Source organism: Siniperca chuatsi, linkage group LG5 (genome assembly GCF_020085105.1).
Source record: "Siniperca chuatsi isolate FFG_IHB_CAS linkage group LG5, ASM2008510v1, whole genome shotgun sequence".
Taxonomy (NCBI): domain Eukaryota; kingdom Metazoa; phylum Chordata; class Actinopteri; order Centrarchiformes; family Sinipercidae; genus Siniperca; species Siniperca chuatsi.
The window spans coordinates 24,161,148-24,187,667 of NC_058046.1; the positions used below are offsets into that span (position 1 = coordinate 24,161,148).

General features: G+C 41.3%; 1 protein-coding gene across 3 annotated transcripts in view; it reads left to right on the plus strand.

Annotated features, from left to right (window-relative positions):
- The window catches only part of sema6a (sema domain, transmembrane domain (TM), and cytoplasmic domain, (semaphorin) 6A), a 108,704-nt gene that overhangs the window by 74,081 nt on the left and 8,103 nt on the right, over positions 1–26,520 (plus strand). The window contains exons 10-19 of one of the 3 annotated variants that reach the window (XM_044197902.1): positions 2,594–2,811; positions 4,572–4,703; positions 6,691–6,846; positions 9,511–9,684; positions 11,398–11,538; positions 11,680–11,757; positions 16,056–16,114; positions 16,973–16,993; positions 17,206–17,226; positions 20,599–20,778. In XM_044197902.1, the coding sequence (XP_044053837.1) occupies positions 2,594–2,811; positions 4,572–4,703; positions 6,691–6,846; positions 9,511–9,684; positions 11,398–11,538; positions 11,680–11,757; positions 16,056–16,114; positions 16,973–16,993; positions 17,206–17,226; positions 20,599–20,778 (1,180 nt within the window). The remainder of the gene's footprint in view (positions 1–2,593; positions 2,812–4,571; positions 4,704–6,690; positions 6,847–9,510; positions 9,685–11,397; positions 11,539–11,679; positions 11,758–16,055; positions 16,115–16,972; positions 16,994–17,205; positions 17,227–20,598; positions 20,779–26,520) is intronic. The other 2 variants (XM_044197903.1, XM_044197904.1) reach the window with 2 other exon arrangements.

Consider the following 26,520-nt stretch of genomic DNA (forward strand, 5'->3'; position numbering starts at 1 on the left):
CCTGAGGAAACTAACAGGATATGGGTGTATCACATAACTGGAAGGAGGCTTTCAAGAGCTGTAAAGTGGCCAAAGATTTTTCAGTAACAGATAAATACTGGACAGGATGCAGGACCTAAAATAGATCCAAAAAGAAAATTCTGTGGATGTCTTGAGATCCCATTTTGAAGTCTAAATATACAGCTTGAATTGCACGTCCGCATCCGTCCGGCAATACTGCCATTTGACCTATCGTCTCAATGTTTCCCAAGAGGAATTCCACCCAAGTGTCTCAGAGAAATGAGACAGAGTGCAAGAAGAAAGGTTGACGAAGAAACAGGCTTTTCCTCAGGTTTTACACCGAAGGGACAGTAACAGAAATTTTTCTATTAACCTCCTCAATTTAGTTTTGGATCCTGCCCTCAGAAAGTTTAATTGGGTACCAGGTAGAAGAAAATACATTATGGAAATGAATCACTCAATATGTATTTTTCAGAATAAATGAAAGGAAACACACAAGAGAGAGTGAGAAAGAGAGGGGACGAGATGAGAACAGAGCGGAGGTAACAAGAAACACAGACATAATGGATTCACTGCCAGAAGTGACAGGCATGTGTTATACAGAGCATGAATACTGATCAGGCCTCTGAATCTGCTGTGTGTTTTGAAGGCAATGTCAGTATAATTACACATGTGGTGGTAGAACTGATGGTGCACAGAACAATTTAACATTTAGTGAATGATATCTCTTCATTATTATAAAGTAAATTGGCCTTCCATGACAGTGTAATCAGTCATTTGTGCTTTATGGCAAACTGATAAATCTACTGTGGCAGGTTTGTGTTTGCTGTAGTTTAAATGTTGGATTGTTATCTGGAAAATGCAAAAGGATAAATATTTCTTTAAACAAGTGAATTAACAAGCCTTGTATGAGGAAGTTTTTGGTATGAGTGATCTGTGTATTTGTACTTGTTCGTGTGTGTGTGTGTGTAGTGGTTGTGCCCAGGTAACACACAGATAAGCCAGTGTTCAGCTATCTTTAGCAAGGAGAAATGTGAGAAACTGAACTGTTATATGTAAAACTGACATAATTCCACATTCAACTTGACAGTCTCACCTGTTCTGTGTAATACATTTTCTGTAATCTCACTGCTCTTTAATCTCACAGTGAACAGACCCCCATGTACTGTAGTGTGTGTGTGTGTGTGTGTGTGTCTGTGTGTGTTTGACAGAGTGACTGAACAAGTATGTGTGTTTTCTGTACTTTTGTGCATGCATTTTTTGGTTATAATGTATGCATGGGTGAGGGTGTGTTTATGTGTGGTTGTGTGTGTGTGTGTGTCTGTGTGTGTAGAGATCTGGTTTAAATACATGTTCACACCCATTCACACTGTTTACTCTAGGTTGCAATTTCAGGTCAGGGTTAGATTTATTGCTGTTAAGTATAGTGTGACAACAACTAATTACAATACTGACTGTGTGATCTCACGGCAGAGATGTAATTACAACGCCGGCTCCTATTTGAAGCTTTATACTTGAAATTTTCTGTTGCCAGGTGCTGACTCTATAACAGCATATCAAACACACCAATTTACTCTTCTGTGTCTTTAAATTGCAAAGTGATGAAACGTTGGATTAAGACACTGTGGTGTCACCTATAGTTTGTTCTGCTGGGCATCAAATTCAAAAGTTTCTTATCCTCTGACGTTCAAAGTTCATTCTTGACTTTAGAAACAGAAAACAATCTCACCACCAGGCCCATTTAGTAGCTGTCATGGAGCTTTTGATCATAAGTAGGAGTTTGCCCAGTTGTCATGGAAATGTTCAAACTTCCATTTTTTCTGACCACTTTAAGAACTTCTCCATCTTGGCTGAAAACCTTAGCTTTTAAGCAGCATGGATGAATGGGGAATCTGCTGATGAAGATCATGTGATACAGTATGATCAAAAGACCCAGAACAAGGCCAGAACAAATACTACATTGTACAAATACTACTTTTCTCAATTTCTTAGCCTCATAAAAAGTGCAAAATAAAAGATTCAGAGTTAAGTGTGTGTGAAAACTTCTTTATATAGGAAATTATTATCAGTTTTGTTAAACCAACTTCTGGCCCTAAAGGGGAACTCCATCAATTTTACACATCATAGTCTGTTTGTATGTAAAAAAAGTTGTACAAAGCCTTTTATGGCTCCAGAAGGAGCAACGTGAAATATGATAAAGTGCCTCAAGTGATGTTGCTTGAGTCAGCATCACTTGGCTGTGATGCTGTGATGCTCGAGGCTACATTAACCACTACTAGCATAACACACCTGAATCTCGGACTGAACTTCCGGCGGTCAAGTTGCATTGTGGGTAATGTAGGCACCAAGTTTTGACAAGGAAGCAGAATGTGTGGAATAAAAAAGATGATCTCTCTGGTTCTGCTGCAGTGATTTGATCTGTCCTGTCCATCGTGAGTCAGACAGTGTTATAGGAGTGCACTGCTAAATCAGTGAATCGCTTCTTTGATGGGCTGCTAAACAATTCAGTGCAGGAGACTGCAGAGGTGACATGTGACATGAGACTAAGCGAGCGATTCAAATGTAAAATTTCACCTGTGTGTGTCTTGGTCAGGTGGTGTTTCCTCGGGTGGCCAGGGTTTGTAAGAACGACCGAGGCGGCTCGCCCCGTGTCCTGGAGAAGCAGTGGACCTCATTTCTGAAATCTCGCCTGAACTGCTCCATCCCTGGTGACTCCCACTTCTACTTCAACATCCTGCAGGCTGTGACGGATGTCATTCATGTCAACGGGAGGGATGTAGTGATGGCAACCTTCTCCACACCTTACAACAGGTACCCTGAAGAACAGAAAACTAAATAAGGCATTGAAAATTCAAACATGTATCGGACATTTTCTTTCTTCGATCTTATTTTCCCTTGTCTCAAATGAGTTCACGTGTATCAACAACTGTTTTACACTTTCCAGTTATTAACATCTTTCACAGTTTGAAGTGCATTTAAAAATGCCCTCAATTCATCAAATTATGACAGTCTGACCTTTGTTAATGTTAGTAGTGTGTGCTCCTGCTGTGCCTCTTGGCTACATGTAATTCCTGAGACTGCTGGGTCAACATTTACATCTTCTGTCAAAACAGTTTTGTTGCCCTTTTGACATGCAGGTGTTTAATCTTATTTTCCCTTTTACAATTCATATTCAGAACTGCTTTCATATTCATAGGCTGGGGGAGTTGTTATCTAAATTGAAAATTACCACAAAGCCATAGAGCCTTGGCTGATAGCTTGCACATATTGTAATTTTCCATTTTATGGCTGCTTTTTAGCAGATAAGACAATTGCTTGTGACAATGCAATTGAGCATGGTTAATGGACATTAAAACCCAATGAAGCAGTGCCTCTGAAAATTTCTATAAGCACCAGTTTTGATCCTGGCATTAATTTTCCATTTCATAGTCAGGGGGTGAAATTAGACGGAGCACATTCAGACTGTAGGCAGCACTCAGGGTTTGTGTCGTTTAATTGTCTGTCTGGATGTCTGGCTGGGTTGCTGCCTGGCCCAGTCACTTGCTAACTGGCTGGCTCACTCACCATCTATCTGCCTTGTTAGCAGCTTGATATAAACAGACATGTGACTGTCTAACTTTCTGTACATATCCAATACAGTGGGTAATTACTGTAATTTAGTAGCTAAGCCAAGTATCAACAGCTCTCTGACCTTGCTCTCTATAATACTGCCCTTGTGTATGCTGTCTCCCTGATGTCTTTATGAGTTTAACCCATGATGCAACAGCTAGAAAATCCAGCCAGCTGAGAGAGATTTCTCTGTAAAAGAAAGTCTGACAAAGAATAAACAATTCCTAGTTTCCATTCTAATTTATGAGAGCAGATGCACGAAAAATAGAAAAGTGACTCAGCAGTCTGCTATGCATTGATTCCACACAGACGGAAAGAAGACAGAGGCTCTCTGCTATCACAAGATGGGTGTTTTTCCCCTTAAATGAATGGCAATAATAAGATAATCTGTTGTCCATATTTCTTGCCCAACAGTGGACTTGCGATGAACTTTGTTGCCTCAAGGCTTTTGGGGAAACCCAGTCTTGGAGTGAAGAGTTAGGGAATGTGTGTCCTCACGAGGCTTGGCAAGCACAGACACTGTAACTCATAGACTACTATATGCAATAACACTACAGTATATGCACTGATATAATAGCACTGACACTGTAATCAATACAGAGATAAGAGTAATTGCTAGAATCAGAACAATTAATCAATTATATTAAAAGAAATTGAGTAAATTGCAAAGTTTTCACCATCTTAATTGAGGGAAGTGTGAATAAAGAACTTGACACCTCTTATTTTTCTAATATGGCAAATGCTTGACAACATGGCAAACTTGACTTCATCACCCAGTGTAAACAAGCAACATCTAAAATGAGCCACCCCTGAGGAATTTAACCCATCTGAAAGGGGATTGTAAATCCATTTTTCTGTCTCCTGGTGATAGTCCAGACTTGGCAAGGTGTTTCTTTGAAATGTTTAGTTGAGAGGATTGTTTATGTTGGTTTTTTTGTGTGTGTGTGTGTGTGTTGTGGCAGTATTCCAGGCTCAGCGGTGTGCGCCTATGACATGGCGGAGGTGGCCAACACGTTCACAGGGCGTTTCAAAGAGCAGAAATCCCCAGACTCCACCTGGACGCCTTTTCCTGAAGAGAAGGTTCCCAAGCCAAGGTACAACAGCAGTTAATTAACCACAGCGTACACACACACACACACACACACACACACACACACACACACACACATACATTCACAAATGGGATTTAACACAGTCATACACACATACAGTACATTCAGTCACACAGTCTCTCTCTTCCTCCCTTTCTTCTCACTCCTGGCTCTCTCTCCCACACACACACAGACACACACAAGATGCATCAATCAATGCATAAGACTTGTTGAATTATGATGTGTTAATATAACCACATTTTTAACTCGTGTTGCATCATTTTTCAGTACATCCCTACTTGTTCTTTAGTAAGGGATTACACATCCACATACTGTATGCACAGATACATTCACACCAATAACACCTCTTTTCACAATTGCACCCCTAACCCATTACCTCACCTCTCCCCCACACGCAGCTGCATCAAAGAAGCGCTCAGTATCAATAAATGAAGCATGAGATCATTTTACAGATGGCTGGCTAATTCCACAAATGCACCAGCCTGATCAATCTCCCATCTATGGCTTGCTAATTAGTGCGCTAAGAGCTGATCTCCTATCCTCCAGAAAAAAACAGATTTACTACAAAGATCTGGGCCACGATAATTGTTGGTACCCTGTGTGTGTGTGTGTGTGCGTGTGTTCCCATTTGGCTAAGGAGGCGGTTCTTCACCAACAGAGAGCCCGTACTGTACTCTCTGTGCGTTCATTTCTGTATTTTGTGTGAATGAGTGTATATGTGTGAGTTTTACCCAATTAGCATGTAATTAGTTGTTTATGCTCAACAAGGTCAGACGTTGCAAAGATCAGATATACCCGCCGTTGTTGCAGTGATTGATGTGATTGATTTCATTTCCATACTCTGGTACGCTCAGACCGTTTATCTGCAGGCAAACAGACGGAGAGTTGTAACAATGCCACCTAGGTCTGGCCCCGCAGCAGACTGTTCCTCCATGTGTTAGACTCTCATACTGAATCATTTACAGGTTTTCGTATTAAGAGATGTCTGTTTGCGTTCTGCCCTCCATATGTCCACTGACATAAATGTAGCTATAACAAAGAAAATTTTATAGGGCTGGCTGTTATTGCTGTTTTTTTTTTACAGTGACAAAAGGTTCTGTAAATGCTGGCCCTTTAATATAACAGTATCAATTTGGAGTATAATTTAACATTAGCAGCAGATGACCTTTACTCATCTGTCAAGGGGAATTTTTTTCTATACTTTGTTTCAAGCCAAAAAAGTGTACCTTAAATGGTTAAAAAAGCAGTACTACATTTTTCTATGAAATTCTATCATTTCCCTGTATAGACATGATAGAGATGGATATAGGAATGCACAAAATGGCTGAAGGAGTTTTCTTCATTATTGGATTTTAAATTCTACTTTTAAAAAGTTATGTAAAGAAAGATTTTCGTAGGAAGATGAACACACATTTCTCTTAAGTAGACATGTATATATTTTTTAGGTTTTTGGTCCTTACATGTTGACAGTGTCAGACATTCACTGGCCAGCTGGCTAATATTTCTAGGACCTGGTGTGGATTATGTGGTGTGGCAGGGTATCAAAGACCACGCAGTAAAGGGGTTTTACAAGCTCTCAGAGGTGAGATGCCTGCAAAGGGGATATGCTATCAAAAGCAGCTTCTCTTTTACAAGCAGCTCACCAACTCCCTGTAAAAGGATCAGATAGATAGAATGTCTCAGTGCTTTACCCTGAGTCCAGAGAAAAGAAGACATCTTGTGTCCTCTGCTCTGACCAAAGCCTCTTGGAGTGAGAGTTTAGTAATTTAAGGCTGCACTCTCATTGATTTTAGGGAAGTAGAACTTTCTATTGTTGTTTTCTATTGGAGCTCTGGCCTGAAAAATTGCTCATTCCCCCCACAGTCAATGTAGCGTTTTTTCTTTTGTGCTTTTTCCTCCTTCTTCTCAATTATTGTCTCCCATCATCCCTCCTTCTCATCGCCCTCCTCTTCCTCCTCTCCATTTGCAGGCCTGGCAACTGTGCCGGCACTCCATCCATGGAGAGGTACAAGGTATCCAATGAGTTCCCCGACGACACACTCAACTTCATCAAGATGCATCCTCTGATGGACGAGGCCGTGCCCTCCATTGCTAACAGGCCCTGGTTCCTCAAGACCATGGTCCGGTAAGGATTACACACTCCAAAGGCCATCGTCATCAGAGGTCCATGAGCCTCTTCAGCCCGGGACAATAATTATGTGAAGTGCTGCTCTGAGAGTCGGGCTCATAAAAACACAGTAGTACTCCACCACAAACCAGCCGCTGACCTATTTTCGCTGTAGTAGAGGAAACACAGATCTACACTACACTATCTCTCTCCCAGAGTGACCACGTAGTGATGTGATGAAGACAGAGTAAACAATTTGAATTCTCAGAGATGTTCGTCTGAAATGTATTGGTTATATGAGATGTCTTCATGCAAACAAAGATTTCATATTTACACTTACAAGTCCCTATTAAGAAGATGATTCCAGCTACGTTTAGTCTTTGTTGCAAACTTGCTTGTTTAAATCCTCTGAGGATATTTCAAAGAGAGTATATTTGAGTTAAAAGTTTTTTTTTTGTCCTGTGGTTGGCTTTTCTTCTGCGTTTCTGGAATTGAGCCCATTTCCCAAATGCCAGTGCTGATGCTGTTTGATCATAAAGGTCTGTCTGGCTTTTAGCTACACTACACACAGACATTTCAGCCAGCCTCTGGGGGAATACAACAGCACACAGCCATCCCATCGACAAGGCAAAACTAGCCGACAGAGCATTTGGTAAAAAGTTAAAAAAGTAGTTTTTAATTTGGACCTGGTTCTGAATTGCAGCTGGATGAGATTTAAGGTTAGGAGTGCTTGCCAGACCCTTGACAAGCCTCAGTGGTGGTAACATCACTTTAAAGATAAGCTACATAAAGAATTCGTCATAGGTTTTACAAATTATTTGCATGGTATTATATCTTGCTGCTACTTTGCTGAGGTCTGACCTACATACTTCGCTGGCTTAGTCAGAATATGAACAGCTATCATCAAGGTTATCTCTACAACTCTCTCTGTTCATTAGTGCACTAAATCATACAACCATATTTTAAATAACACAGTGTTTCTGTTTTTACATAATACGCAATCAGACTATGTTATTTAATTTATAAAGGCACCAAAGTGAGCAGAGCCTGGCATGTAAGTCAGAGGCAGTAGTTAAAAGCATTATGTAAGCTTAAAAAGCATCATGAAGGCATATGGGGTGGAAGAGGAGTGAGACTTTCTATCTGTCATAGTCTCGATGTGGAATACTATTCTTGAGCTGAAGTCAACTGGAAACAAAATCGGTAATAAGGTTTGATCCTTGTTACACCCTGGAGAGGACACCCCAGTATCCAGCAAGAGCTTTTGCTACAAATTTGAAAAAGCTTTTCTGTGCTGTGACTTGCTGTGCTGTGGCAGGGACCTCATTGGGCACAATGAATCAAATGGAGGGGGGAGGCACTCTGAAGAATCCCCCTCTTGAGATTTTTTATTATCCTGAAAAGGAAAGACAGTGAATGTCTTAGTCCTTGAGATTGTATTATTTCACTGAGATCAAATCCCACTGACACAGTCCTTGGAGCTCCTGTTATGCTTGAATAGATCAAAACCACATTAGACCTTCAGATTGCTGCTACTGTTGATTGGATTAAGCCACTGACACAGAGCATTTGAAGAGATGTTTTTTTAATGGACTCTAGTAAGGTTAAATTTACATTCATCACATCCAAAATAAATTCTGGTCCTATTCACCCATTTTCGTATAGAGAACAATCAGTAAACCATTAATGAAGGTTAAAGTGGACTTCCTGGATTTCCGGATAAACTCTCATCTTTAATCTTTAAATCCCATCTCCTTCAATTAAAAAATCGTGAAATCAAGCATTTGCATAATACACTCTGATGTGCAGATATGTACTTTTTTGATAACTTTAAGAGTTTCTTGGCCCTGAAAGTAATTGAGAGATAGATACCGGCATCTGTGATGCAATGAAATCAGATGGTAAAAGTAAATAGCTTAAAGAGGTATTTCTTAAAACCTGTTCTTGTTATTTGATCCATCTGAATTTTCCTTCTAATGCCCACAAGCACAATAAGGCACCAATGCAAAACACACTGACTGGCAGGTGTCTAATCTGCTAACTTGAATCTGCTTGGTATGATGTTATAATGAGATGAAATTTGATTTTTATGCACATCCACTTGGTGCTGAGCCAAACTATGTGATCAGCAGCTGTCAATTAGAAAAGAAAGTAGAGCTTGCAACTGTTGTCTGTTGCTTGGGCAGCCTTTATGCAATATTCTTCTTTTAGGAACCACCTGACATGCCCTATGGCAATCTGATTGAATTTCTAATGAAATAACAATCAATCAATGAGATAATTATGAATGTGTAATGTCCCCTGCTGTTTGCTATTCTTATAGACATCTAACGTGAATGATGGAAAGCACATCAATTGATTGATTGATTGATTATATAATTATTATTTGGGAAATTACATTCACCTATTTTTGTTGTCCTTGCTTCTTAATTTTTTCTAGTTTCCCTAGACCCTTTATCGATGCAAATTTAATCGCACAAGTTTTTGAATGTGGTCTAGTAGAAGAAGCACTGTACTGGGATAGAGTTCAAAACATTTACATTGAATCCCTGCGGGTGTTCTTCATCACCATCTGTTGCTCTTCTAATGGGCAAAAACTAGATCCTCTGTTGGTGGGCAAACTGACTAATTAATTGACTGATTGATTGGTTGATTTATTTTACTTCCTATTCCTTATTCCAGGTATCGTCTGACGCGCATTGTGGTAGACAATGAAGCGGGTGCCCATAAAAACCATACAGTGGTCTTCCTGGGATCTGAGAAAGGCATCATCCTCAAGTTCCTGGCCAATATGAATAACGGCTTCCTCAATGACAGCCTGTTTCTGGAGGAGCTCAACGTCTACAACCCTGACAAGTATGTAGCTCTGGGTGTACATGTGTATGTATGAGAGAGATGGATATAAATAGAGAAACACATAGATACAGTTGCTACAAACAAAGGAAGGTCAGTTATTGCATATGTGTGTGTTGTAGAGAGAGTGTGTGTGATTTTGCATGTTTCCAACCATCTCCCGACTCAGCCAACCCACCAACCCACCAGCTCCATCAGTACCAGTCAATTCCCCCGACCCAAGCTATATAGTGAAGCCAGCCAGCCAGATGGCTACTCTATCATTTAAAAGAGTTTTATCAGGTTACACTCTGCCCAACCACAGCTACTAAATTAAAGACATAGACCCTAAGGCTCTGGATAACGTAGCGCTGTGGTTCCCAACCGCAGCGGAGCCCAGCTCCTCCAAAACGTTGGCTGATTAAAGGAAACATAACACACACACTCTAACACGGCGAAGTCTGTGTTTGTCTTCAGAGCCAGCCTGGGATCTCTCGCTAATACATTACACGGCTGCTGTTGCATGTATGGATGTGAGTGTGTTCACGAGTGAGCTGGGCACGGTGGGGTGAACGAGTTGAGCTTTGTTGTGTATTTGGAGTAGAAGTGAATAAGGAAAAATCAGCCACAGTATGACCCCGCCAAAGCAAATATTTAGTTGAGGGGTAATGGATGAGGGGGAAGAAATGGCAGCACAGAGGAGGGCGAAACAGAACAGAGGAGAGGACCACAGAGGAGAGATGGAAAGAAGCAGAGCGGAGAATACATTATTGTGTTAGACAGCCGAGAAGAAGAAGGGAAGGAGAGCAAGGACTTGACAGGAGGGCTTTCAAGGTTACCACTGTTTGTTATCCAACATGCTGTGGCCATGTGATGAGCCGTATGGAGGGGATGAAGGGCAGGCCCTGTCTTCTCTCCTCTCCCCTCGCTGTGTCTCCTTCTTGTCTCCTCTCTGTATCTCCCGCCTTGTTTCCCTTCTCTCCTCTTCTCTGTCTCTATGGCTGGGACCCGAGCATTTGTCGGCTGCTGGCCATCTGGCTTTAGTCGCGTACAGTAAGTGACTTTGCCCGCCTGCTCCCTTACCTGGCTGGCTGGATCAGCATAGGCCCGATTGTCGTGCATTACCCAGTGTAGATGGACTCTAAGCCCTAATTGAGAGTGTTAATGCGGGACCAGAGCGCTACGAAGGGGAGATTAAATCCCAGGAGCTGGATGGCGTGATGGAGAGAGGAATGGATGGAGAGAAGGGATAGAAAGCTTGACACGCCCAGAGGGATTAGAGTGTGCTCCTGTGGGGCCGAGTAGACAAAGAAGACTAGCAGGGATGGAAGAATGGTTGGGGGGGGGGGAGTTACGTTAATGTTTGTGGGTTTTACAGTTAAGTGCAGTTATTATTGCTGACTGCTCACAGTGCCCATCTGTCTTTTTATCTGTTGTATCTGTATCACCCCCATCTTTATCTCTCTTTATCTCCTACTCTATTCCTGAACCCATGTTCTCGAGTCCAGCATTATCTCTGTTCTCCCTGACCTCACAGTTTGTCTCTCTGCCACATCTTAATCTTCCTCTTTTTATCTCTTTAAATGAACTGTTAAATCTCATTTTATGACCTCTTACATCTCTCCTCACCAACATTTTTGAAGACTTTGTCCCTAAATAACCAGGTAGTTGAAGGAAAGACAGAAAGAAAAATCCCTGTTTTACCCTCTTCTCTGTCTTCTTCTCTCTCTCCTCTAGGTGCAGTATAGATGGTGTGGAGGACAAGCGCATCATCGGCATGCAGATAGACAGCAAGAGTCACACTCTGTGGGTCGCTTTCACCTCCTGCGTAGTTAAAGTGCCGCTGTCTCGCTGTGAAAGACATGGAAGATGCAAGAAGTAAGTTTGATGCTTGCACATGAAATCGTCATTCTTTCAAAAACAGCCAAATGGTTTTGATTCCCTAAAATACTACTACTACTCGAGTATACAATATGATGAGGGGCTGATGGTGTGTGTGTGTGTGTGTGTCACATTCAGGTCTTGTATAGCCTCTAGAGACCCGTACTGTGGTTGGGTGTCCGAAGGAGCCTGCAGACAGGTGGTCGGCAACACCAAGTAAGTAACATGTTAGTAAACACAATCACAATAGGCTTTTTTCACAGACATTTTGACATGTCACTGACTGACTGGCTTCTTCTCCATGGCAACGTGATTGAGGCTTATGGGTATAGTAGTATTTAGATCCATCCTCTATATGATACAGGTTTTTTCTCAAAAACAAAGTTGTAGTAATTAAAACTGTTGGCTGCAACATTAGCCTATAGTATTGTTTAACTATCCAGGAGACTCCAGTGCTTCTATGTTCAGGAACATTAAGGATTTCATCAAGAGAAAAGTTGGGAATCGGAATTTACAGTATAGAAAAAGACCAGCTGCTCCTCCCACTTCACAACTCTATATTAACTTTAATTACTTTGAAATCAGAGGAAGCCAGTTTTACACTATGTCACTTTTAAAATCAATATTCAAGTCCACTGAAGCTTGTATTAATAATGAAAGATCTTCCATTACAATACAGCTAACATGTAAAATGATGTGGTGGTTACATATGTACAGCTGAGAGAAGTAATTAACATGATGCTGGTGAGACACATGTGTTTGCCAAGCAATTTTAATAAAATAGTATCCCACCTTTTTTGTCATGACTGGTGGCATTCCTCTCTCGATTTGTCGTGTCTGTGATCTTTCTAATTTTATGGTGAAGTGCAATTTCCTCCAGCTGAAAGGGCCATTGGAAGGATGAATGGAAGGAAAGTGTTGTTTGCCCCAGGCTCAGGGTTGGGTACCCAGGGCTGGGGAAAGCTTGGTGGTCGAGGGTAACTATAATTTGTGGCTGTAGTTTTGACATAGAACCAGATTATACTTTCTGAACAAACAGCATATGGAGTTTTGTGGTGGGAAAAAACATTTTACAGATGAAGTCATAACAAACGGACCAGTGCTCCAGCGGCTATTTGACGTTGAATGAATTTGATCCCCTGCTGCAAAATGATTGGTCTGGCATGCCAATACACCAAAGGCACACATACCCACATGTACACACAAAGAAAACACACGCAGCCCATCCTTTTATTATTCTGTAAAGCTGCAGTGGGCTGTTCTGATTGAGTTTCCACTTTGGAGAAAGAGCCGACACAGAGGCATTAAGAGGGCAGATGACCTTGCTCCTTTACTGTACAATATTTCTAAGGGGGGGGATTAGGCCGGTAGGATCTGTTGGTCCGTGGTGAGCTATTCAAAGCATTTGCCAGGCTGGACAGAAGGAGGGATGAAACGAGGGAGGGGAGTGTCAGAGGCATTTTGGTGTTAAATATAAAGGTTTGCTCATACAAACAGATCCCTGCAGAGAAGAGACTTCTCTTTCTTAAAATTAGTCTTCCTTTCTTACTTTTCCTTTCCTCATTAAAATAAAAACCTTGTTGCAGCACCATCTCTTCCTATTTCCTTGTCTGTCTACCTAACCAGCAACCTATCTATCTTCTTACGTCCATCCCTGTCTGTGTATCTATTTTTATCCATCTTTCTTTTTCTATCTTTCCTCTGATATTTTCTTTCTCTCTTGCATGCCTCCCCTCCTTTCTTCTTCCATCTGGCCTCAGCTCTTGTGTGCCAGCTTTCCCATGTGGAGTTATGCCTCTCATACCTACTGCCTATGTACAGCTTGCACTCTGGTCTCCTGCAATATGGTCCCCAGTCACCCCCTGTTCATGCATGATTCTGTATGGTTGTTATTATGTAAACTAGGTACATGAGTGTGTTTCACTGACAACAGATCAGTGTATTAAAAATTATTGTTAATTTTTTTAAGCCATTGTCACAGCCACCAGCCCTGACTCTTCTCTGGATCAGGGGTGGGGTCTTACACTGATTAAATCTGCACACATACTGACTTATTAGCTGGTGAAATCCTGATTAATAAAGTCTGAGTTGATTGCAGGTATTACTTTTAAAATCAAAGCCATGAATCAAAATTAATGGGTGACTTTGAGGAAATATTATGCATACTTACTTTACAGTGTATGGACAGTATATTAAGTCCCTCATCGCCCATTCATCTCTGATATGAATAATTAATGCTATTAGGCCTGACCTGCATTTCAGCAACCAAGTCCCCTCTGTGCAACCACACATCTCACATAATAATCACATCTGATGCAAGATAATATAGAAATGTGGCCCTTAGCTGCCTCCAGTTATGTACAGTGCAGTTTGAATCTGATTTAAATATGCATTATGCAGTTGCAGTGGGATCTTAACCCTGAGCTGAACCGTCTGTAGTGTCACATTCAAACACACTGCACTTCTGTTGCTATAATGTAGCTGCTATGGGACCTGAACCCTTTAACTGAAGGTTGACACTATGGTTCATTCACTTTCACATGTGCTAAGTAAGGCCCAGACACTGCATCTGTAGTGTGACTACTCATTGTTAATTCATCTCGAGACCAATGGGATTTAAACCTTGTAATTTCCATCTCAACACAGTCTCGCTACAGTATGTAATGTTATTATCAACCATGGAAACCATGACCACAAGGTTGCAGGTGTTTTGGTCTTGTCAAAGAAGCCAAACAAAATGTCATGGCAGGGTGGGACCAGGTGATAAAGTCCAGCAAATACCAGGAGTGCTTGGACGGCATTTGTGCTTAGATAGGTTTAATTGTGCAACTCTGCGTCTGCTTTGTGATTATGACTGTGTATGATAAGCAAATCAGAAAAGCAGATTAAATGTACGCACAGATAAGAAGAGAGGATGCCGCTGTTGTTGTTGTTTGTGTGGCTGTTTTTTTTTTTGTTGCTTTTGAAGGGAAATTGGCTATCAAGAGGGTAACATTTACCATCTCCATCACAATTAAGGTTCTGTCAAACTGGAAGTAAAGATGAATATTAAACGAATGCATGAAAATTTTCAATCATCTCCGACACATGAAGTAGTGACATTGACTTTGTTTCTAATTTGAGAATAACAGCAGAAATCCTCCAAAGAGCTCCTGTACTTGTCCTTGTTGTCAGGTTCATGCTTTCAACTCTGATCAGGGGATAAGTGGTGGGTGATGCTGTTTTGGAAAATCATTCTTCTTCATGCTATAATTGTGACCAGTGGAGGGTGAGGAAGATGAGAGGCGGGTGGACAGGCAGGAGGAGGAGGAGTAACAGGGGGGGAGCTGAGGAGGACTGTGAAAAGCTGTCATGCGTGACTGTGATCCTGGTTGACAGTTGGTCCGCTCTGTTTCACAGATCTCCTTACTGCCTGCTTGGTGGTCTTTCAGGAATTAAACAGGTTTCTCCCTCTCTTCTTCTGTGTCATATGATGGCCCTCAAGCCTGGTTACCCTTCGCTACCCTGGTCTTGGCCCATGTGATTGGGACTACAGCCTCATATCTCTACTGAACCTAGATGATGTCAGATACTGAGAAATAGGAGAAAGGATTGAACAAAGTTCTCATGAAAACAGTGTCATGTTTTTTACATCTATTCCGTGTTTTTTTAAGGAATAGTTCAACATTTTGGTAAATACACTTATTTGTTTTCTTGCCATTGGTTAAATGAGAAGCTGGAGCCAGCAGCAGGTTAGCTTAGCTTAGCATATAGACTGGAAACAGGGGGAAACAGCTAGCCTGGCTCTGCATACCAGCACCTCTAACACTCACTAATTAGTTATATCTTGTTTGTTTAATTATACGAGTTGGCGGTTGTGTCTGACTGTTTCTTCGCGACCAGTAACTTTCCAGAGAGTCTCCTCTGGTTGCCTGGCAACTTCTCAGGGCCAAGTAATAGTCCAGCACAAACCACCCATTTTTTACACTTCAGCATAGTTCTTAGGTTGATTTTGTTACGTTTGGACAGAGCCAGGCTAGCTGTTTCCCCCGCTTCCAGTCTTTGTGCTAAGCTAAGCTAACCATCTGCTGGCAGTAGCTTCATATTTATCATACTGACATGAGAGTGATATCAATCTCTCAGCAAGAAAGAAAATAAGCATATTTCCCAAAATGTCGAACTATTCCTTTAAAGCTATACAACATACATTTATTACAGTTAAATATCTATTTCAAGAATCTATTTCTATCAACACTACTGACAATGAGTCCCGTGCCAGCTATGGATTTACTAGCTTGCCAGTATTCTTCATAACCACTGATTTTAGGCCTCCAGGGCACCTGCTAGGTGTTCTTTGATTTTGTTCCAGTATAGGGCTTTCTGCAGCCTACACTGTGTGCAAGCATAGGGTACACTGTGTTTGGGGGTGTTTTTGTAGTAGGTTTCCTATAGCTTTGTTACTTTGTTAGGTGTGGCGAGCCTGCATGGCCTGGCCTGTTTTCCGCTGCTGACCATGATGTCTCTGTTCCCCGCAGATCAGCCTTTGAGCAGGACGTGGAGCATGGTAACACAGATGGCCTGGGAGACTGCCAAAGTAAGCAGGCCCTCTTCACTCTTATCTTTCCTCCTCTATTTTATTCCCCCCCATTCCTCTCTTCTCTGTTAACTCAGTGTCCCTCTTCTCTCTGCCCTCCGTTTCCTTCTTCACTGCTGTCACCTTTTTCTCCCCCCGTCTGTTCCGCCCTCACAATCCTCTCTTTCAGCCTCTTCCATCCATCTGTCCCTCAGCTCTCACCCTCTTCTGTCCTTCCCCTGCTGTTTCTCTGGTCCCCTGGTCAAAGGAGTGTTGTGTCCACTTGGGCAAAGACTGGGTTCCTTCTTGCAAATCGCTAGAAAAACACAACACAAACACAAGGAAGGGATTTTACTTGTGAGCAGTCACAGGGCTCATTTTGAAACACAGAACAAGATAGGGCTCCCAACCCAGTCAGCCTCAGAAGTCTTGAAAGGTCTCTTTTACTCTACAGAACACAGAGAATGACACATATGAAGAATGTATATTTGATCTTTTCATGTTCAGAATAACTGTTTGGATTCATCAGATGTGATACTCTGTTGATATTCTACTGAGTTGTTTGGTTTGCAAGATACATTTCCAAACAATCTGACTTATCTTAGTCCATTTCATCTCAATTTTGACAATTTACTCAGAGTAAATGAAGGCGGTGCATTTCCCCTTCAATCTGGATGTTATGTCATGGGAAGCCATAGTGTTGGAGCTTCATTAGCTGTAGAGGCCATAGATCTCCTCTGATTAAAAGTTAGGAGAATATCGAGCTGCCAGTCGATTCTGAATTACTTTAAAAGTCATGGCATTTGATCATGTTAAAGCATAAGCTCCCTTTACTGCAAGCAATAACACGTTTCCCCCTCATTTCTTTTCTTCTTCCAGACACCTTTGTGGCACTCAACGGTAAGTATCCCACATATACTGTAGAGACAATCAAATAAAACACAGGAGCTGCATTTCATCTCCCCTGACTCTTTAACTTCAGCCACACCTCTTCATCTAGTCAATCAATCATTCCCTCTCAAGGAAATGAAAACTCCTCCCACATGTGTAAAGACGGGTTATTAATGACTCAAGGTTTTAACTGAATTCATTTCATTCCTTCTTTTTGATAGACATTCCTTCCAGTTACGAAGGTAATGAAACATTACAGCACGGTCGGTCAATTTCACTTCTCGTAGTATTTCCCCATACCCAGCCCCTTTGGTGTTTAGAATAAAGGACGCAGAATTAGAAATCAGAAATGTAGAATTAAAAATCTTTAATGCTGATTCTGATTCTATTAGTTCTATTAGACCTCCTTTACCTCCTTATTCCCACTGCCCCTTCTTCTTCATCCCCTGTGCAATATCATCGATTAGCCCTGACCTTTGCTTTGCTAATTTGATGGATCTGGTTGTTGGTGGTTTAAGGCCTTGATGATGAAGAAATGCCTCAGTGTGCACATTAAACAGGACATGTGTTGACTGAGGGAGAGAGAGAGTGAGAGAGATTAGAATGGCCTGTTTAGAGTAAGGGAAGATCAGATATGTTTCTGCCAACTGCCACCAAGCATTTGCAGACTCTCTGCATACTCAAATTCAAAAAGGCTAATGTAAACATGCTCAGACATACATGCACACACATTTTTAGTGCTGGCTTCTTCCTGCAAATACGTTTACTCACCTTATCACACACCACAATATCATAATCACACTTCACTGCTGGCTGATAACATTTTCATCAGTCTTTTTAAAGAATGATAAACAGATGTGATTAGCCCGCATCAAAGTCACTCTTATCCATAGCACCCACACCCACACTCACATCCACCTTATTTTTATCTAATCGGAGGGCGCATTAGTTTGATTTTCAGTAAATCTCTCTCTCACACACCCATACCTTGCAGCTGCCAGATCAAAACAGTCAGATCCATATAGACTGACAAGAATAGATATTTTGAAGTCGTTCCAGAAAGCCCAGCTCTCCCTCTTTCTCCCTCAGCCCCCTGTGACTGTACCCCCACTGTGATTCTCCCTCCTTTTGAAAATCCAGGGTCAGAGAAAGCAACTGTGTTGGTGTGCAACCCTATAGTGCTGAATATGCTCCCACAGGCTTGGCTGTATTTCCAGGCACACACACAAACACACACAGACAACACCCAGTTTACAACCCCCCAAACAAAGTCTCAGCCATTGCCCCAGCCCCTCCATCTATCTGTCAGTGGTTGATATGGATTTGAAGATAAATAAATGCCCCCTCTCCATTCTCCTCTCCTTTACTCCAGACTAGACATCCTTGCCTCTCTTTAATCTGTAGAAAGAGAGGGATGTGCATCCGTCTGTAGTTTAGGGCTTTTTTTTTCCTGATCCGTGGAGGACCTCTGAGGCTCCAAGCTCTCTCTCTATGTGTGTCATCTGCCTGAATTGCACTTCCCCTGGCGGTGGGGGAATGAATTATAAAATAGGCCTGTCACACTAATCTCTCAGCCTTGGGCCAATAGTTAAATAAATCATTTTAATGATTGCCACGCCACACGGAGGAGGAGGAGGCTCTGGGTGGTGTTGTGTGTGGGTGTCTGTTGTGTGTAGTCTACCAGCAGCATCAACGTTAGTCCCCTGGAATGCCTCCCCCTCTTCAAACGCAAGTATAAACACATATTGAAAAGGCACTCACACATCTGCAAACACACACACACACACACACACACACACATTGCTGTCACCTCCTCCTTGGAGAGAGCGTGTCAAAATGGGAATTGGGGGTTGAGCTCCACCGAGGCTGTTGATAAAAGTGTCACTCTTCATCTTGGGTGGATTTTTTTCTTAAACGTGTGGTTTAAATACATTATATTAAATACAATATATAGCTTGTGCAAAATTGTGTAGGGTGGCTTAAGTGTAAGCATGTGGGATGGTAATGTGATTAGCATGGTTCAAAAATAAACAGACAACGCAAAAATTCTGCTTATGAAAGAAAATGAGAAAAATGAGAAGGGAAGATGTAGGAAAACACACACAGATAGTTTGAGAGACGTGCAGTGATAGACGGAGAAGAGACAGATATGATCCATCAACCACAGATGAAAGAGTACTTTATTGCAATTGTCAGATAATGTCAAACTTTAAGGTGTTAGAGCACTTACAGTGCATTCATTTCCAAGAGAGACACCCTGTGTGTGCTATTCTTATTAAAGTCTCATGATCAGTGTAACTTCCTGGCTGTATTATGATACCCTTTTTAACATTGGGCCAGTAGTTAATTTAGCCATTAAGGAATTTAATTACAGAGGAGTCAGATCAGAGAAAATTCATTAACTCTTAATGACATATTTCTGATGATTGATCTAGCCATGTGGTTGAGGGCCTTGCTAAATAAAGATTCCCGGCAGTGCAGATTTGAAACATTTGGTTTAAAATAAAGAAAGGGGGGAAAAGTGGGAGTAAATTGGAAGTAGGAGGAGAACACAAGAGTGGAGAGGAAGTAAGAGATCACGGGTTATGAGGAGATGAGATAAGTAGTTTACAAAGAAAATAAAAGGTTGTATGAGAGGGGAGGACAGAAGAAACAAACTAGGACTGCAACTAATGGTTATTTTTGTTTTTGATTAGTCAACCAATTATTTGCTCAATTAATCAATTAATCATTAACTCTATATAATGTCAGAAAATAGTGAAACATCACAATTTTTCTTGAGCAATTTCCCAGAGCCCAAGGTGTAGTCCAAAGCACAACGATATTCAGTGAAATGTCACACAAGATGAAGAAAAGCGGCAAATCGTTGAGAAACTGTAACCAGAGAATATTTGACATTTTGGCTTGAAAAATGACTAAAATGATTGATCAATTATCGAAATAGTTGTTAATTTTCTTTCAATCGACTATTTGTTCCCACTTAAAAACAAGCTTTATGATTTGAAGTGTAAGACGGTAACAGTACACGTCAAAATGAATTGAACAGTTAGATTTGAAGTAACAGAAAGCTTAAGAAAGGTAGCGGGGAAGAGGACGAACAGAGTTAAAAGCGCTTTACAATTGAAGAAAAGTTACAGGCAGACTCCTCAACAGGAGCGTTGGAAAGAAAGTTTGTCTCTTGTCCTTCATATCAAAGGTAGGCACCCTGTGGTGATTGTGGAGAAATGCGATCGTACTCTGCTCTGCTCTGACAGGCCCAATGGAGCTTTGACATGCCAGTCAGAACAGGAGGGGAGAGAGTGAGAAAGACAAGGAGAGGCACAGAATGACAGAAAAAAAGAAAGGACATGTCTATCCTGAGAAACACACACACACACACACACACACATTTGCTAATGAGTTGCCCCTGGCCCCTGGAGAAACACTTTGTTGCCTCACACAGCCCAGCAGCTGTCCTTGTGTGTGTGAGTGTATGTGTCTGTGTGTATGCTTCAAAGCAGGATAGATCTGTATGTGTGTGTGTGTGTGCGCACCCCTGCTGGCCCGTGCTCACATGCACTGAAGCCTGTCCCTGTCTGCCCCGAGCGTCGGTTAACCTGTGTTGTGTCCGGCAGGCCACCATCACCGCCACCATCACCACACCCTCTCACTCCCCACCTCGGCCCTACCCGAGGCCGCCGAGGGCCCCCTGGGGCGGGGCCGCATGGTGGAGCGGAAGGACCCCCCCATGAGCTCAGACAAAGGGGAGGACCCGTACGTAGCCGTGCCCTCTCAGACTCAGCCCGAAGCCAATGGTAAGCCTTGGAACACAACAGTGAGCAGTCAATTTGGTCCATTGTCACCTGTGGCAAGGGAGGGGGGAAGGGAGGGGTTTGTGTAATTGAGATTTACGGCTGCCTGGCTGCTTCCAGCTGACGAAGTGTAGAGATAGTGGATCACTTTCTCTCTAGGGGATAAATTGCCTCACACTGTGCACATAACCCCCCCACAGAAATGTATACAAACACACAGTACATACATATGCAGACAGATACACATTATGTGCTCTTTGAGAAAAATGCACAGACAAACACTCATACGCACACTCTGTAGGATGGATTTATTATCCGTGGACTATAATGTCCCACAGGAGATGTAATATCCAGACCATTACACTCTGAAAAGGAAGATGGCGATGTATTTATTTCCTCGAGAAGATGGCCCGGTCCCAGGCTCTGTCATGCTTTGCGACACAGTGACATGACATTGAACACCCTTTTCTCCTGTGTTAACAACCTGCCTAATGCTGCACCGCCTCAAGGACGGCTCGTTGGATAAATGAGACAGAGAAAAAAGGAGAGAAGGGAAGGAGACGAGAAGGATGACACATTGGAGGGGGGAAGAAAAAACGTCAATTTGTCCCTTAATAAAACAGATAGACCTATTACAGATCACATTAAAACAACATGCAGCATGTCCCTGCTACATTACATAGTTATGCTACTAGAGCAGCATCACCATGGCCTTGAGGAGATATTGATTATTAATAATGGTGATTCATCATGAATGCTAGCATGGAAGGGACTTTCAATAGACATACTGTATATAAAGAAAGATCCAGAAAGAAAAACAGAGCACCTAATGAGCTAAAGACTAAGACATGTCATTGAAGTTCCTATAAAATAAATGAGCTGCAGTGGGTATTTCCATGCTAAAAACTAGCCTCAATGTGTGCCTCTCACGTATTAACATTACATTCGAGTCACAGCACCAAGCATCCAATTTTCCAAAAAATATATACCCAGTGATTTTTGACAAAGCCAGGTCATTTGACATCACTTACAGCTGTTCTGATGGTATATCCAGAATTCGCCCATAGACTCTTCTAACGATATGAATTAAAAGAGTATTCTGTCTTTGCACCATAGCAAAGATTTTGCAACTTGTTTCTCAAGTTGCGCCTCTTTTTCTTAATCCAAACCAAGATGCTAGCCGGAAATGACATCACATCTTCTTACTCAATGTGAACCAAAATTTTAAAATGAATTATCAGTTATATTGGTATATAGTGATGTTACTTTAGAATATTTTATATTTTTTCATCCAAAATAAAAGGTTTGTATTTTGCTAATGTTTCCCAAAAGCAAAGACCTATGTCATATCTGGCTACCTGGTTGAGTTGCAACCTAAGAAACAGGTAAAAATCTTTTTTTATGGTGCAACGGACAAAATATTGTTTCATCCAGATGTTTAAAAGAAATTTTGGAAATACCTTCAGAACAGCAGTAAGTGCTGATAGGTAGGATCGACAGGTATATATTTTTGTTATATCAGAAAGTGATGTGACTCACATGTAATGTTAATACATGAGAGGTACAAACTGGGGCTAGCTAAATACATACCGTCTCTCATAATTACAAACACTAATATAAGGTGGTTCAGTCTGTCACAATACATACTGCAGTATCTCCTGTCTATGGAATAAACAGACTGCAGCGTGTCAGCTGGAAGTAGTAAGGCACCAGTAGGTAGATCCAAGCACAATGGTGGCAGACACTTCAGACAGCATGCCTACAGCCAGCATCACAACATGCTGTCGCTCCCCTTGTTGCCTTTACCTGAGCAGGAGTAATATTACTCGAGGAATTACAAGGAATGGTGAGGAATGCTGTACTTTGAGAATCACACATAAAAAAAGCTAAAAGCTGTCTTGCAATAATAAAAGTTCCAGGTTTCTGGAACTTGGGGGTGTGAAGGCAACCCATGCTCAGGTAACTGCAACTGGGCTTCACTTTTCAAAACAATGCTTCCTGCTATTTTTTCTGTATGATCATTATTGTTATTATTATCATTTTTATAAGACACATTTGTAGCTTGTTTCAGTATTTATCAGTTCTATTTCAATTTCAGCTCAACAGTCTTTTCTTTTTCCTTTCCAATACGAATAAGCTCTGATGAGATTTGTTTGATTTTCTTGTGTTGGTTTCTTGTGAGCAGTTCTTGATATTTTGCATGGCTTGGTCTGAGACTGTGTCTTTTTGTTTGCTATTTATATATTTGCCTTTTTCCTGCCTTGATTGCTTTGATGGTATTAAGCAGTTTTGCCTCCATGCAGCTTAATGCTTTTCAGCATGGCAAATTGAGCGCCACAGTCAACAGTATTCATTTCCCGCTCCACCCATCCTGCCTCCTCTTCCTTCCTGTCGCCCTCAGTATTCAGGTGTCAACTGTACTGTGAAAACTTTGCAAACTGCGTATGTGAAAGTGAAAATGGAATCAATATATGAGAAATGATTATGGAGTCAGAAACTAAGTAAATGAGTCATTTTATCTGCATTTTAATGCCTCAGAGATAAATCTATGCAGCCCATTTTACAGAAGAAATAAGGGGATACACATTTAACCGTACCATCAGTCTCTCAAATTAAGTAAAAAAAAAGTTTATGCTTGCGTGAAAATGTATTAGCTCATATCCAAAGTCGTTTGCAAGCTTGTTTGTGATTTAAAAGAAATTACAATTACTCCCCAACTTTTTCATTTGCAGTCGAGACATTGTAGAATCGTATCTGCTAATGAATATTACAGTGCTGCCAATATGTATTAGCCCAACACCACCAGAGTAATTAGAAATGCTGCAAAGTGATGAGTATTCACACACTGATGATATTTAGCACCCAACAGCATCATTATACAGCATTCCAGTGGGGCCATCGCAGTTACCAGGTGGCCGCTTGTGTTTCACAGTACATTTGAGCTTGGTGTCTGTCTGTCTATATGTCTGTCTGGGCCTCATCTGTCTCTGTTATATTTTCTTCCACTTCTGTCACCCTACCATACACCTCTCCCCTTGCCTCCCATCGCTCACCCTGTCCCCTGGAAACCACCAGCCCTGCCACTTTCCACCATCTGCTGCCATTGTGATCAGTCTCCCTTCCACAGGACCTCTCATCTGACTGGGATGGCATGTTCCAAGGCTATACCTTACCTAGAAGCAAATTAATTCCTGAACCAATTTATGGAGCCTCCTCCCCCAATGCCCCTCCCCCCATCTCTCTGTGTCTCTTTTCCTCCTCCATCTATGCCCCCACTCCTCCTCCTCCTCCGTCTCTTCTCGTGTAGTCTGTGTCTTCTCCAACTGGAGTCATATCTCTTCCCCTGTCTGCAGGAATGAATCCTTGCCCTGCTTCCCCCCTTGCTCTATCTCCTCGTCCTATCTCTCTCCCTTTCTCTGTCAGGCTCAACCCCCCACCCTTACATCCACCCTCCCCTGACACGACCTGTAGCCACTGCTGTGTTGCTTCAATTTATGGGTTCATTACAGCAGCTATCCAGGGTAGAAGGAGAGGGGAGAGGTGGAAGGAAAGAGGGATGTAGAGAGACTACAGGGGATGAGACATGGGAAATGAGGGAGGGGAGAAGGCGAGCGGGAGAAAAGGAACACACATGATAAAGATTTATTAAACAGAACAGGACAATAATGTAATAGTGAAGGTTATAAGGGAGAGAGTAAAAAGATAGAAGGTAGACAAACTGGCTGAACAATAGAATTGAACAAACGAGATGGAAGAAAGGGGAATAAGAGAGGATGTAAGATGTAGTGAGATATTGTAGCTGAACAGAGTGAACAACAGTGTTTCTCTCTATCCCTCTGAGTCATTTGTTTTCATACTGGGCCACAATTTTAACCCTGAACAGTCTACGTTCTGTATTTTGTGTTAACCTAGCTAACACAACTAATCTCAGCTGAAATAAGTGTTGGGCTAAATATTAAAAATCTACAAGTGCATCTGGTGCAACCCTATCTCCTTGAAAATTAGGAGATTTAATTAAGAAATGTATATACTATTTTATACTACTTACTTGCAACAGCAAATACATTTAAAAGGAAACACCAGGATTACGTTTTTATTAAACATAACGAGGCAAAATGTTGATTCTGAAAATTTCAGTAAATGTTATCTGACAAAGTATTTTATTTGTTTTCCTACAATATCTGCTCATAGCAACAAAAGCATGATTAAACTTTTTTTTTGTAGGGTTAGGATAAGGCACTCAAAGCACTTGGTTAATGTTAGGGAAAGATCACGGTTTTGGTTAAATATTCAAAAAGTCATCGTGACTTGAAGCACGAGACAGGATGTGTTTACTTTGTTAACGTTTAACAAAAACCCATAATCCACCCTGACCACCTCCCAATGACTTGTGTGTGGTATATCTATGTAGCACTTCCTACACTAGAAAAAAAAAAGTTGCCTGTGAGCATAATCCAGGTAGCAATTAAGCTTCTTACCACGATGTAACTGGGAAAGCAAATTAGTATTACATAAATGTAGTTTCTAGGAGACATGGTTGTCTGGTGTGATTGTTTTCTCATTATGATTCACAGGATGAGAAGTGTCAACTGACTGAAGATGATGCAGTGTTTACATCTTGATAAACAGAAACTTGATTTGTGAATTAAAATCTGAGGAACCACAATAGTTTTTCTAACATCATGTTTCCAAAACAGCATCGTGGCATTTTGATGATATTTCTTTGCCATTAGACGAGAGCTTCTGTAGTTTATTGAGAGATATTTCCCTCCATGTCAGGATTTCATGTTAATACCAACTGTCTGAAGAGAGCTGCCTGCAGCTGAAAATAACCCTTGCAGAGCAGCTCCCTGACACCTGTGTGCTAAGGTGGTATGATAGACCCCACTCACACAGGGATGCAGCGCTATTTTATTTCATTCCAAAAAGTCTTGATAGCCTGAGTATTTCACTTCATCTCACTTTCTGGAAGGCAGTTGAAGGAACATTTCACAATCATTATTGGGGATGCCGTGTCAATCTTGAATATTACCTGTAAAAAAAACCTGTCAAAAACGTCCGATACTAGCAGAAAAAAAATGCATTTTTTTTTTTTTGTTTACAGTCAAATTCTGGTTTGAAACTTTCTAATAATGCACAGTATTACAATGGACTCAACTCCATCCAGCTACATGCCCCTAGAAGAGCAGAATTGTGGTTTGGAAGGGTCCATTTAACCACTGATTTATCTCCATATTAGCTCTGCAAACTAAACCAAAACTGGAACAAGAGAGCCTTTAGTAGCCAATTCTCTTAAATGTGGTCAGTAAATAACACACATTACCTTTCAGCTATATTTCTTATACCAGTAGTGAGCAAAACAAGATAGAAGAAGGATTCCTTGGTTGTCTGATTATAGAGACATCTCTCCTTTATAGATGCTTTAGTTTAACATGAACTGACATCAACTGTCTGATGATGCATTTGGCTGGTGATGTTTTTCAGGGGCCAATGAGGGCGAGCACATTGGGAAATGTAATGTTAGTAGTTTCATATGTCCTTGCTTTAGAATGATAGGATTTAGATTAATCCTATAAAAACGGATGATAGGATTTAGGTTAAAAGTTGACAGCAGAAATGAAGTGGTCCTTTAAGGAAGGACGACTCTTACTGTAGCAAAGACAAGAAAAGCAAAGTAATTATTTAATCACCTAATCCTACAACTCATATTCCTGTCATTATAACACCTTCAATATTGTATTAACT